The sequence below is a fragment of the Amia ocellicauda genome, chromosome 15, assembly GCF_036373705.1.
Source record: "Amia ocellicauda isolate fAmiCal2 chromosome 15, fAmiCal2.hap1, whole genome shotgun sequence".
Taxonomy (NCBI): Eukaryota; Metazoa; Chordata; class Actinopteri; order Amiiformes; family Amiidae; genus Amia; species Amia ocellicauda.
The window spans coordinates 14255562-14268017 of NC_089864.1; the positions used below are offsets into that span (position 1 = coordinate 14255562).

General features: G+C 40.2%; 1 protein-coding gene across 5 annotated transcripts in view; it reads right to left on the bottom strand.

Annotated features, from left to right (window-relative positions):
- The window catches only part of grip1 (glutamate receptor interacting protein 1), a 205924-nt gene that overhangs the window by 7024 nt on the left and 186444 nt on the right, over positions 1-12456 (bottom strand). For all 5 annotated transcript variants that reach the window (XM_066724613.1, XM_066724612.1, XM_066724611.1 and 2 more), the window contains 6 exons: positions 7706-7775; positions 7136-7281; positions 5510-5654; positions 4243-4382; positions 3634-3819; positions 1068-1224 (listed from right to left, as the gene is read on the bottom strand). In XM_066724613.1, the coding sequence (XP_066580710.1) occupies positions 1068-1224; positions 3634-3819; positions 4243-4382; positions 5510-5654; positions 7136-7281; positions 7706-7775 (844 nt within the window). The remainder of the gene's footprint in view (positions 1-1067; positions 1225-3633; positions 3820-4242; positions 4383-5509; positions 5655-7135; positions 7282-7705; positions 7776-12456) is intronic.

Genomic DNA, 12456 nt, shown 5'->3' on the forward strand with positions numbered 1-12456 from the left:
ATGTAATTTGTACACTACTGAAAAATGTTTTATAGCTGTGTCAGTGATGAATCTGTGCTGTGCAGTTTTATGCAGGTGAGAGTACAGACCGTTTCTCAAGGCGTGGCCACTTTAGTAGAACATGTTTACTAGATGTGGGTTGGCATGGCCATGACCTTGATATGCTAATCGAGATAAACACAATGTGACAAGGTGCCGTAGGGGCAGCATATCGATAAACAGCACTGCGACAATGAAAGGGCAACATTTAAAAGCATAAGCAAGAGACCTGATACAGGGTGAACCCTGGGAATGGACAGTCCTTACTGACAGCGGAGGAAGACATTCAAAGAGACAGGTAGGTGAAATCCTCATTCTACTAAATGATCAACACAGGCCAGCCCAGGACTACCTTCATAAATAATCGATAAAGGATTTAACACAAGAGCCATCTTTTATTCATGGAGAATTCTCCTACATTTCCATTTTTATTCTGTGACTTCTGTAATCAAACTCAGTCTATCCATGGTACAGAATTACCAGTAACACTGAGATATGTGCTGATTAAAAATATACGTATAATGTCCAAATCCTTCCACGGCGCTGTCACAAGAATCGCTTAGACTGGAGAAGGATCACTAGTGCTCCTCTCCTGAAACAGTGTGAGGTCAGTCAAGTGCACTAAAGGAGGAAGTGCTTGGGTAAGGGCTGACATTAGCACATTCACATGAATGCTGCGTGGCTCTTTCTCTAGAGCCCACGGGAGCTGAGTGGACATGCGTCAATACACTTGCTCTCCTCTCGCTCACTGCACCGAGCTCTTGTCATGCTTGTGTCACAGCAGAACGAAACTCCAGCCCTTGGGGGCCGCTTGAATCTTCTGGTTCTTACACATCCGTAATGGGTTAATTAACTGTATTCATTATTATTTGCTTGCTTAGACCAAACTAAGACCTTCGCGGACTGTTATCCTTTCCTCTTAGTGGACCGTGCCACTTAAATCGTGTCCGTGTCGATGCTATAGGGCCGTTTTCCAATGGAACAGGTGTTAGACAGATGCTGGGTTTAAGAGTACACCAGCGACATACCCGCTGGTGGTGGGCCGGTCCCACTCGTCGTCGCTCAGCCCGATGTCCTGGAAGATGTTGTTCCTCTGCCGGTTGATGGGGGACAGGCTGCCCCTGGGCTTGGCGTTCCTCCACTCGTGGCTGTGGAAGCTGTAGCCTGACGCCTGGTAGCCAGGAACTGACAGAGCCCAGCAACACAACAGAGACGCATTAACACTGCGGCTGGACAGAGGTAATATCACCCACCTGCACAGCACTGCACCAGAGGTGAAGGACTAGCAAATCCAGTCATTTATAATCATTATAAACATAGAGATGCCTCTTTGTTTATAGTGGGAGATTTGTGGGAAGGTATACTTTTTGATTTAATTTGGATAGAATGAAGATAAGTAATACATTTGATTACTAAGAATCAGCATTTAGGTTGATATTTATTTGTTTCTCGTTTAGCTCTCAATATGATAAAGTAGGTTATTTCTGGTGAATACCATATACAAGAAATTGCTGTCCTTAACATTAAATAATGGAGGAAGCTACTAATTGCTAATATTTAAGAAAATGGCAGATTCAGATCTTGTCCTTAAATAGATTGTAGTGCCTATATTTTCTAACGCATAATGGCATATCTTTAATTTATACAAGTAAACAAAGTCTCAGTTCCAGCATCTGAGAATATTTAAGTTAACATAAATCATCCTATATATGCTCCAGATATTTTGCCAGGATACTAAATAGCATTCCAGACCTTTTAATTCAGTAATATATTTCATACACATTTATAGAACTACCTACATTAGTCAGACTTAACTGCAGGCAGTAGAGGGGAGGAAAGAGAGAGAGAGAACTAATGGAAAAAACTACATTTGTTTTCACTTTTTTTTCTTCTGTCACACAAAACTAATTTAGTACCAATTGTATCTCTATTATAAGTGGTTGTGATGAAGAAGTAAATGGAAAAATGCAAAGTTTTATTACAGCTACATTGCAAAGTCCCATGTCATTAATCTTGCAAGGCTGTTTTTTTTCAGGTGTAAGTGATTGTGCTGCAAGGGACCCTGAGCGAAGACTAACTAGGATACATGGTTCACAGTGTGTCATTCGTAGCAACAGAGGGATGATAAGAGCTTTATTTAAACTTTGCAAAATACTCCTCTATATTTATTTTATTATAGACTTCTGTGCTTCCAAATTAATATATCATATCATATAATTGCTCTCTGAATAAGCCATACACTTTCAGACAGTAGTAGGATATTGTGAGTGACTAATCAAAATACCTGCAACAGCATCAATAAACTGATCATTTCGAAAGTGTGCGTTTTAGAAGCAGGCTGATGAGCATGTTATTAATGCAGACTGAACGCTTCCGAACAAAAATACATTTACTTTCAAAATAGAAACAAGTTGCATGGTACACACTGTTCCTCAACCTATAAATAATGCAGGGCGACGGCTGCTATTTCTTGCACTATTACACTTTTAGGAACCATCTATGATTCAAGGATCTATACAGAGTTTTATGCCTGAGGCTACAAACACCTTTTGCAATCAAACACTTTGCATTTGATGTAGAAACTGATACAGAAAAGGGAGTGCCTTGCTTTGTAGTGAAGTCTATATGAAAGCATGATTTAAAGCCATATCCATATATATCCTAGCACAGTGCCAGCATACACTCAGGATGATACAAATAGTCTGACAAAGGACAGTTTCAATACAGCAACAAACCTAGACAACAAGTTAACTAATTAAAATGAGAACAATGTCTGGATAATCTCTGTCCTGTATCAGTCAGAATCAGAGCTGGCCAATCCCTGGGTTGAGCGACAGAATTGACGATCCTCAGTCATCGCAATCAGTGTGTAATGTAAATCGCTTTTACCACAGAAGTGTTCTGTCTTTGTGTCTGTTGTACACCAGACTCCCCACAGCCCATAGAGACACACACTATTTCAATTTATGGCAATAAATTGTGCTTCCAGGACACTGTTTGAAGAGGATTTGAAAGATGTCTTGGAGATTTTGATTTGACTTGTTAATATTTTAAAATGTCTCCTCCTGTGTTTGCACTTCAGGGAATTAATATTTGTAATCGCTGTTTGAAAGTGGTTCATTGTTTAAGCAATTCTAATGCATATTAATTTCCCTAAGCAAATTCTAAACTAATGCTTTCCCGTTTTTTTTTTTTTTTTTTTTAAATATATATATGGGGAATTAAAAAAAATATATAATTTCCTGTGATACTCTACTTAAAGGAACTACGATAATGTAAAATTGTCTAGGTAGTTCATCGAAATAGATTTTTATTATATTTTATTGTACTATCCAATCTCAGGGAATTAAGCATACATTCCTAATGTTATTAATCATTACAAATATTGTGGCATAAACCTTGTTTAACTTTGTGTATTCAAATAAAAAGTTGTAAAAGCACTGTATCTGTAGCAATTTGATTAATATTCAAGTGAAGTCATTCATTTTAATTAGGAACACTGCCATTGCACTCTTAGGCTGGGAATGTAATGTATTGCAATGTACTTTATTATACGAATTTGGAAATCACAGTGCTGTCGGGGCCGTCTCTCACCTTGGCTGCCGAACACAGTGTCGATGGCCGAGCCATCCCAGGACTCCACGGCACTGTCCACGCTGGGGATGGTGGTGGAGTAGAGGTCTGACAGCTTGCCGGCCTTCTGGGACACCTGAGAGTCATCCTCTGCATCGCTGAGCTCACTGAGCCGCCCTGACACAGAGGACTTCTTGGGGCTGGTGGCTGCAAAACAAGCAGATGTCAGAAAAAGCGCCGGCAGTGCACTCCGCAGATTAAATGCTTTTGGACTGGGAGACAAGGCAGGTTTGACGGTGGGGTATGAGTTTCTCTGTGCTTTAGGAGTTTAACTGACAGATTTTAAATAAAGGATGTAACTATACACAATTATTTGTTTGATTGACATTAGTGAACAAGTTTTAAAAAGCCATTCATTGACAGCAGGGTCAACATCAGTGTCTTCGCCCAAACAAAGAGGACCTGCCAGCCATAAACCATGTCATTGTGTTCTCTCTCACTCACATACAACTTCAAACTTCAATCAAAGGCAGTGAACTTTGCTTCCGTAAACGTGTACATTTCATTTTCTCCACCCTGAGCCCTTGACCGCTATAATGCCGCAGCTTGATAAACTGACTGCTGACTCACCTTCTCCTTGTTTCTTGATTTTCAGGGTGACGGACTCTCCTGCCATCTGTAAGAGATGAATGGCTTCGCTTAACGGCTTTCCCTTCAGGCTGTTGCTGTTGATGGCGAGGATCCGATCTCCAATGTGGATGGCACCGGTCCTGTAGATGTATGTACACGTCAAAAACATTCAAAACAACCAGCTAGGCTCTGCATAATAAGATGCCAATTTATAAACTGAATGAAAGGTTGAACTGAAAAGAATGAAACTTTTAAACAAATACTTTTTTAAATGCATAAGGTGCCAAGACAAAAAACACACATTGTTTCTCTTCTACTTTCTACCAGTCTGTGTGAGGCGCAGGCTCCTGTGGTTTTCATTCCACCTGAGCTCATTCCTAACACTGAAACTGAATCAATTATTTACTTTACGGTTACAGAACAGCACTGTTCGCGAGTGTTTAGCTGTTAAGGGTGTTCAACTGCCTGTAACATCCAACAGAGTTGTGGCTCTACAGAACCCGGGGTGGAAATTGCATCCAGTCTTCCTGGTTATTATACTTTGCTGCACCATCAATTAATGACTGAATGCCACCATTTTTTATATTCCCAGTCCTTTACCTGTCCTGTTTCTAAAGCCATTGATTGGCTGTGCTGTGGGAATTGCTGAAAAAAAACCTTTTTAAATGTAAAACTTAAGTCCTTGAATTCCTTCCAGCTATTTGTAGCTCTGTAAACTAATGTGCATAAATTACAGTATTTTAGAAAGCCATGATAGGTGGTTGAATCACTGCCTTTGTCTAACCTTGATGCTGCATTTAATTAATGCAAAAAGAAAGAGACCATCTGCGATGTCAGTTAATAAATGTATATCTTGATTCAAGGCACACATCTGCGCTTCCCACAAAAAAGTTGAATGCAAATGTGAAGCATATTATACACCACCGATTCCATGTGCGATCCATGCCGCTTGCTCCAAGTACCTCCTTGTTTCCTGCTAATTTATCACCATGACAGATGTGTCTTTATAATTTTATGGTTGTACAAATTGAGCTGGAACTCGTGTGGAAAAAAAAACGACTTCTCGGTCCAGGTGCTATTGGAATAAAAAAGTTACCACTCTTAATTCAAATTATAAATATACATTCATTTATTTTTACTATCCGAAAACATTTTCCCTTGATAAAATGACAACAGATGGTATATATACAGGTGATTCCCCAATGGCATCCCTCCCAGTGAGACACCCATGTGTTAGTGAGGAACACCGTGGCCACGTTGCGGTTACCTCTCGGCCAGGCCTCCCTTGGTCAAGCTGGAAATGATGATGGGATCGAAAGGCTCCTCAGTGCCGGAGATGGTGATCCCCAGGGGGCCTCCGTAACGCTTCAGCTCCACAGTGTAGATGACGGCACCGGAGCTCTCCTGCTCGTCTGCAACAGTTGAAGCACATTATGAAGCACATAAAGACTATGCCTAAAGACAATCAAAAGATGCACAGCTGGAATGAAGTTTGGGTTCTGATTGGCTAAAATTAAAAGATGGCTGCCGTATGCTGTATTGGCGATGAAGACCCAAAGATGGGATGGCTGTAGTGGGAAACTAAGGTGTGTAGACTTTTCAGTTCAGGCCTAATATTATTATGATGAGAGTAAGGAGTATAGTCTTGCCTGACTGACCTAATTATTTGCTTAAGCTACTGCTGATTTAAAGAGACCTGGGTTGTTAAGGCTCAGCAGGACGGGGTCAGGCAGGGTAACCGTATGGTCCCATAAAAACACACTGAGGATGTTGCTAACCAAGGTATGTAATGGAGGCATTATGCAATTACTGTGTGGAGCTCCTTGGCATGAGCTATGAAAATGTATTTACTGTATGAATAAGTCCAGCTGTTCGCTATTTATAAAAAGATGATAAATGTCAATGACCCGACTCCATCAGGAAGAGTGAGTCCATGCTTGGTTACATGGTTGGGAGCTGCTTGGTCCATCAGATCAGACACGCGCTGCTGCAGAATAACTCGCATTGTCCAGGTGAACAGAATGTACTGTCAACTATGTCCAAAGGCAGCAGTTAATTGTGCCGCTGTCTGATATATGCAAGACCGACTTTCTCCGTCTTCTGTGGTTACGAGAGATGAGAGGCAGCAGGTGATTTACCTTGGGCTTATCATGTTTCATCAGCCCTGAGAAGCGAGGGAGTGACAGAGCAGCGCGTGATAACAGTGCTGGATCGAGCCGCCCATGTGACGCCTCTGGAGCAGTGAGCCACAGAACGCTTCCTCTCACAGCCTGGCAGGATGATTGAAGTACTGCAGCAAACCAGGCATTTTGTCTCTCTAATTAACCAAACGTCACTTTCAATAACCGAGCCAGAGACGAGTTGAAAAAAGAATAGACGGAAAAACTGCACTGAAATCAACTGCTGTGTGTCCTCCAATGCTGAACACATTTGAACAAAACGGATACTAAAACACCAGAAAATTGAATGTTTTTAATGCACTTAGCATAGTTAAAGCATAAGGTGTGGTTCTACTTGTACTTGTAGCAGTTATGTCCCAAATAAGTCAAATTTAACTTCAGTCTCACCTGTAGGATTTAAAAAATAATTGAATATGTATTTGAGCATTCTTTAAAAATCCTTTAGCAATGCTTTCACTTAAAAGCTAGCTCGATAGATAAATAAACAAAACAAACAAATACATATTCCTGGGGACATGTAACTCAACTGATCAGGGTTTCCTTCTGCTTAGGGGTGTCAGACCAATTTGGGAGAGGGTCGGCAGTTTCACAGTCTCTGTGGGTCTCCGGTTGAGACCGATTACTCGCAACAGACACACCAATTGTGTTCGATACCTTGCGTGATGTCCTAGGAAGAGCCATCCCTTTTCCTTCCCTTGAAATGAAGGCAGTACCTGAGTTGTCCTCATCTTTGCGTATCTTGAGTTTGACCAGGTCCTCACACTGCTGCAGGATCTGCACCGCGTCCTCCATGGAGCAGTTGTCCAGGCGGATGTTGTCGATGGCCAGCAGTTTGTCCCCCAGCTCCAGTGTCCCCGTCCTGCCAAAAGGAGAGCACAGATTCAGGGAGGTCTCATTGTGGCTGGGCACATGCTGCACTGGGCACGGTACTACCCCCGACACAAAAGCCTTCAACAATGCCTTCTGCCTTTCTGCTCTGCTGCATCGGCACAACTGACTTATCAAAGCTTTCATAGCAAAGTAAACAATTGGCAATACGGGCAGAAAACAACACTGATATTTCTATTGAAGCTTGAAAAACCATTATCCTTCTCCAGAATGCAAATTTGCATTATCCCCTCACAGAACTGAACTTGCATATGCTGTCAGTGTTCAAAACTCCTTGCCTGCATAGTAAAGTTGTTAATTCTTTACCACCAATTCGTAGTGCACAATGCAAATGGGTTGGTGAGAAAAAAGGTGAACACCAAACCAGCCCAGACTTGCATGTGGTGTTAAGATACCTGTGAGCCACACTGCCCTTCTTAATGTCCGAGATGATGAGAGGGTCCCCAGGCTTCCTGCTGGATGGGGCTGGAAGAATAAAAGGACCATGAGAGGGAATTCTGATAGGATTTTGATTCATAAATATAACATGCTTCAATGCCCCTTATGTGTGTTATTGTAATTTCACATCAAAAAAGAAACAGAATCTGTCTCTTGATCTGCACTATTAAGCACACACCTACACTGGGATCAAACCGATACCAATTCAACTAAGAAAAAATAAATGTGATCATTTTCACTGACAAATCCCACATGGTTCTCCCACAAACCCTCATTATGGTGACATGATATGATGATATGACTGTACTTTAAGTAGTTTCATAATCAGCATATGATCAGTAATTTTAAAAAGAAAAGAAAAATAAGGTAACATGACAGTAATTACACACAGTATGTCACTACATGCTATTAAAGTCAGCAGGTGACTTAAGGTTTATCAGGTGAACAAAATGGTTGTCAATTTCACAGAAGGGAATGCAAAAGCAGGGTAATCAGATGTGAACGAGTGCGTTTCATCCTGTGAGTGTACTTTGTTTGGCAGTGAACTACATTTCTGTCTGCCCATTGCTTTTACTGATATCACAAAACTCCAGCTTTCAGACAGAACTGGTGCAATATTAAAAATAAACATATTGCTTTCCCTTGTTCCTACATATCCGGCCTGCAGGTTCACATGTGTTAGTGGTACACTTGTTGTGACACTATGCAGTCCTAATTATGACCTAAAAGTGAAAATAAACATTATATGTATCCATTCATCATATCTGTGGTTTAATCTTCAATTCATTCAGTAGTTGTAAAGTAGTAAATCATGTTGGGGTTTGGCTTTTCTCACTTGACTGAGGGAACAAACGTGTCACTGTTGTGTTCCTAGCCAGAGACACAGCCCTGTCATTTTGGATTTCCAGCGGACAAAGAGGAGCAAAGCCTGGATGATCCGAATTCGCAGAGACATTGGACCACTTTTTGTAAGTATTTTTTCCAATTGGTATTGATTGGACTGCTTACATTCGGTCAGCTCTTAACTGATTCATAATTTAAAAATAAGACGTGTATTTACAAAATGTGTTTATTACTCCATGTAAGTCACTTTGAATAAAAACATCTTCTAAGTCAGGGGTTCCCAAACCGGTCCCGGAGGACCCCCTGCCCTGCTGGTTTTTGTTCCAACGAGCTCTTAATTATATAATTGAGCCATATATTGCATTGTTTGTTCAATTCTGGAATCAGTTAAGCAATTTCAATTTTGGCTGGAATAAAAACCAGCAGGACAGGGGGTCCTCCAGGACCAGTTTGGGAACCCCTGTCCTAAGTAACCTAATAATTGTACTGATTCAGCTAGATCTAAAGCAGGGGTCTTCAGACTCAATCCCTGGAGGGCCACGTGTGTACTGGTTTTCCTTCCAACAGAGTCCTCAATTACTTAATTGGTCTAATTGATTAATTAGCTAGACACATTTAAACACCTTTCTAGGCCCTGGGATATTTTATAAGCAACTGTACCTCGAATCAAATGCACTTTTAGACCATCAACTGTAAAATACCTTATAATATATTTAATATTTCAAATTTAATAATTAATAAGACAAATTAGGTAAGTGAGAACTCTGTTGGAACGAAAACCAGCATACACAGGACTCTCCAGGAATTGAGTTTGAGACCCCTGATCTAAAGGCATATTCATAATGTAGGTAGGGCTGTTCGTTTTCAGTTTTATTTTTCCAGCTATCTGCTGACATGGGTTTTTCTATTAAAACCTAAGTTACAAAGTATAAATGAGTTACTTTTGGTATGTCCAGTACTAATGTTTTCATTGTAACAGATCAACAATGCAATAAGAGTGTGTAGCAAACGCTTCAGGACGATGTTTGCCTGTTAACTTATTTATTGGTCTGTATAATGACTTCTGTGTGCTACATGCATGTGCTGTATATCAAATAAAAGGGCATTCAATTACTACATGGAAAGAACACTGCAATATATTATACATCTATGTAATGATAATGCCTTAAAACATGAATGTAACTATTGACTATTACAACAAGACAGATTAAACCGAAAGGCCCTATTATGTCTTACGGATAAATTACCAAAATATATACGTGAGTGTTAGCTACCTGGCTGCACTCTTTTCATTGATCGAAAACATAGCCCTCTCAAGCTGCAACCACTGTCTTCCTCTTTCACTGCAACAATTAAAAAACTGGTTATAATATAAACTGGTTATGATATGGATTCATATTTAATGGGGCCAGACCGTCGAAGCCCCACCCCCTTTTTAATTATGGGGGAGGAGCCATGGAGCTGATGCAGTCTGTCTGCAATGCTAAGGGGTTGTATTGTACATATATCTGCAAGACAGAGATCCCCTAAACTTAAAAAGCTTATTGCAGTAATTTTGTACAAACCTCATTAAATACTCACAATGCAATTGATATATTTCCACATTTGGCATTTTATATGAAGATCCTCTACATGGTAGTCTCAGTATAACCCCACGTAAATATGCAAATCAGACGAAGACCTATTCATCTGATGGCGAGCATATAAAAAAGATTCTACATAAATAAAGAGAGGGAATGGAAAGGAACTGAAAAAACAAAGATCACAAGTCCCTGTGCAGAACTCCCTTTATCATCATATTGCAGACAAGAAGCTTGTGTCAAAAACCACCAAATTGGAATTAACACATCTTCCCTGGGGGAGATCCAATAAAGACAAGAGGAAAGTCAAGACATTATGTGTGTCAAGTTTTCCAATTTCATTTGATCTGCTGCTTAGCTCCCTGTTATAAATTACAATGCTCTGTTATCGCCGGCTCTGCCCGTCTCCAAAGATTTCTTTCAGAGTTGCTATCCTGTTTAAACACATTTAAATCCCTTTGCAAGTTAGAAGTAGGTTTTGCAAATTGTGATGCAAACAGAAGCCAGCAGCTGTGTTTATTCCTGGAGTGTGGATGGCTCAGCGCGGCAGTGTGTTGTCTGAGAGCCATAGAGTCTGCACCGCGGAGCGGCCCAGGAGGGACGGCACACTCATCCAGAAAGTCATTCTGGGAAGTGACTCTGCACTTGGGTCCTGTTGACACACTGGTTTGCAACGCGCCTCTGTTTACTGTGCGGAGGCTTTTTAATGGGCTGTTTGCTCCAGAATAATATCATGTTCTGCTGCAAACGCTGTAGTCCTTCAGGTGCTGCTGTTTCAGCACCACTGTGATGTCCAGGCTGGGCGATTATCTTTGTTCCTCAGCACTGCAATGATTATCAATGTCAGTTTTTATTTTATATGACCCTGCAGTGATCCTAAATGCAGCACAAAGTCATTCAGATCATTCTTTCATCGTGTGTATGAGGTGTCACACACACGCACTCACAGATAATATAGATGCACAATGTAAATAATAAAATTAAAAAAAACTATTTAAAATATTTACAGGCCCTGGTGACCCACTGTCATGCTGTGTATCATTCCAGCAAAGCTCCTAATTACTTAATTGACGCCTTTGTTGAACTAATAATCTGCCTAATCAGCTTTTAAAAATAATTTTAAGCAGCTGGAAATTTCAAGTCAAATATAAAATTGGCAAATTATTAGTTTAATTTAGACTTAATGAGGTAATTGAGAGCTCGGAAACCAGCAGGACAGAAGGGCCATGGGATCGAGGCTGAAAAAGACTGATTTATATACCACTAATTTGAACTAATTACGAAAAGTACATAATGGCATTTGTTTATTATTAACACCAACAACAACACCAACAAATAAACTACAGGAGACTTTTAAGCCCAATATAAGACCAACTTTTTCCTAAAGTGTGGTAGGAAAGATCAGTTTAAAAGATAAATGGCACAGCAAAATAATAATAAAAGCAAAACAGGACACAGTGTAAAATATTAAATGTTGCTGGCTCTACCCTTTACAGGAAGCTTAACACTACAATGTAAGTAAAACTACATCTGTGGAGGTTAGAAAGGATTGTCTTTCTCCCCATTGTGTGTGCCTGGTTCTAGGACAAGCAACAGAGAAAAGTCTCTTTCTTGGCATCCTCTGTATTACCTACTGGGATAATGCGACCGTTGTCTACTTCATAATGGTAACATTGCCAATACGTAGTATGATCCAAAAGTAAATAAACAAAAACAAAAACAAATGTCATGCTGAGGTATACAAAACTAAACTAAATGGGATTTTAAAAAGTCACATATGAAGCCGATTGCAAAAGTTCAGATGTTTTGAAAAGAAATTGCTGCACCAACAAATTTCACCCCAAAAATATATATTTCTGTGTAATTGGTATTCACCAGCATGATCAAGGTTCATCAGCAGCTAAATAACAGCTTTAATCTTTCAACTACTCCGACTGAGCCCCAATCTACAGGACATTAGACATTCAGGAGAGCTTGTCCAAGCAGCAGACATCTTTATTCCATTAACTTCTTCAATACAAGTTATCGCATCCATCATTGTGTGTTCACTATTAAACCATACGAAAAATAATCATTAATATTGTCTGCAATAGTAATAATAATAATACAAAAAAGGTAATTTATTACACTCATGTACTGCTTAATGGGGCTGGTTTTCCATGTCATGCTTATTTTAGTTATATTGGGCAGCTGAGCTTAGATTTTGGTTCCTCTCCAAAATGGTGAGTGTTGCTCTCTGGTGTACTGCATTGCTTAATGGGAAGTGCAAGGGGGTAGGAGCTGAG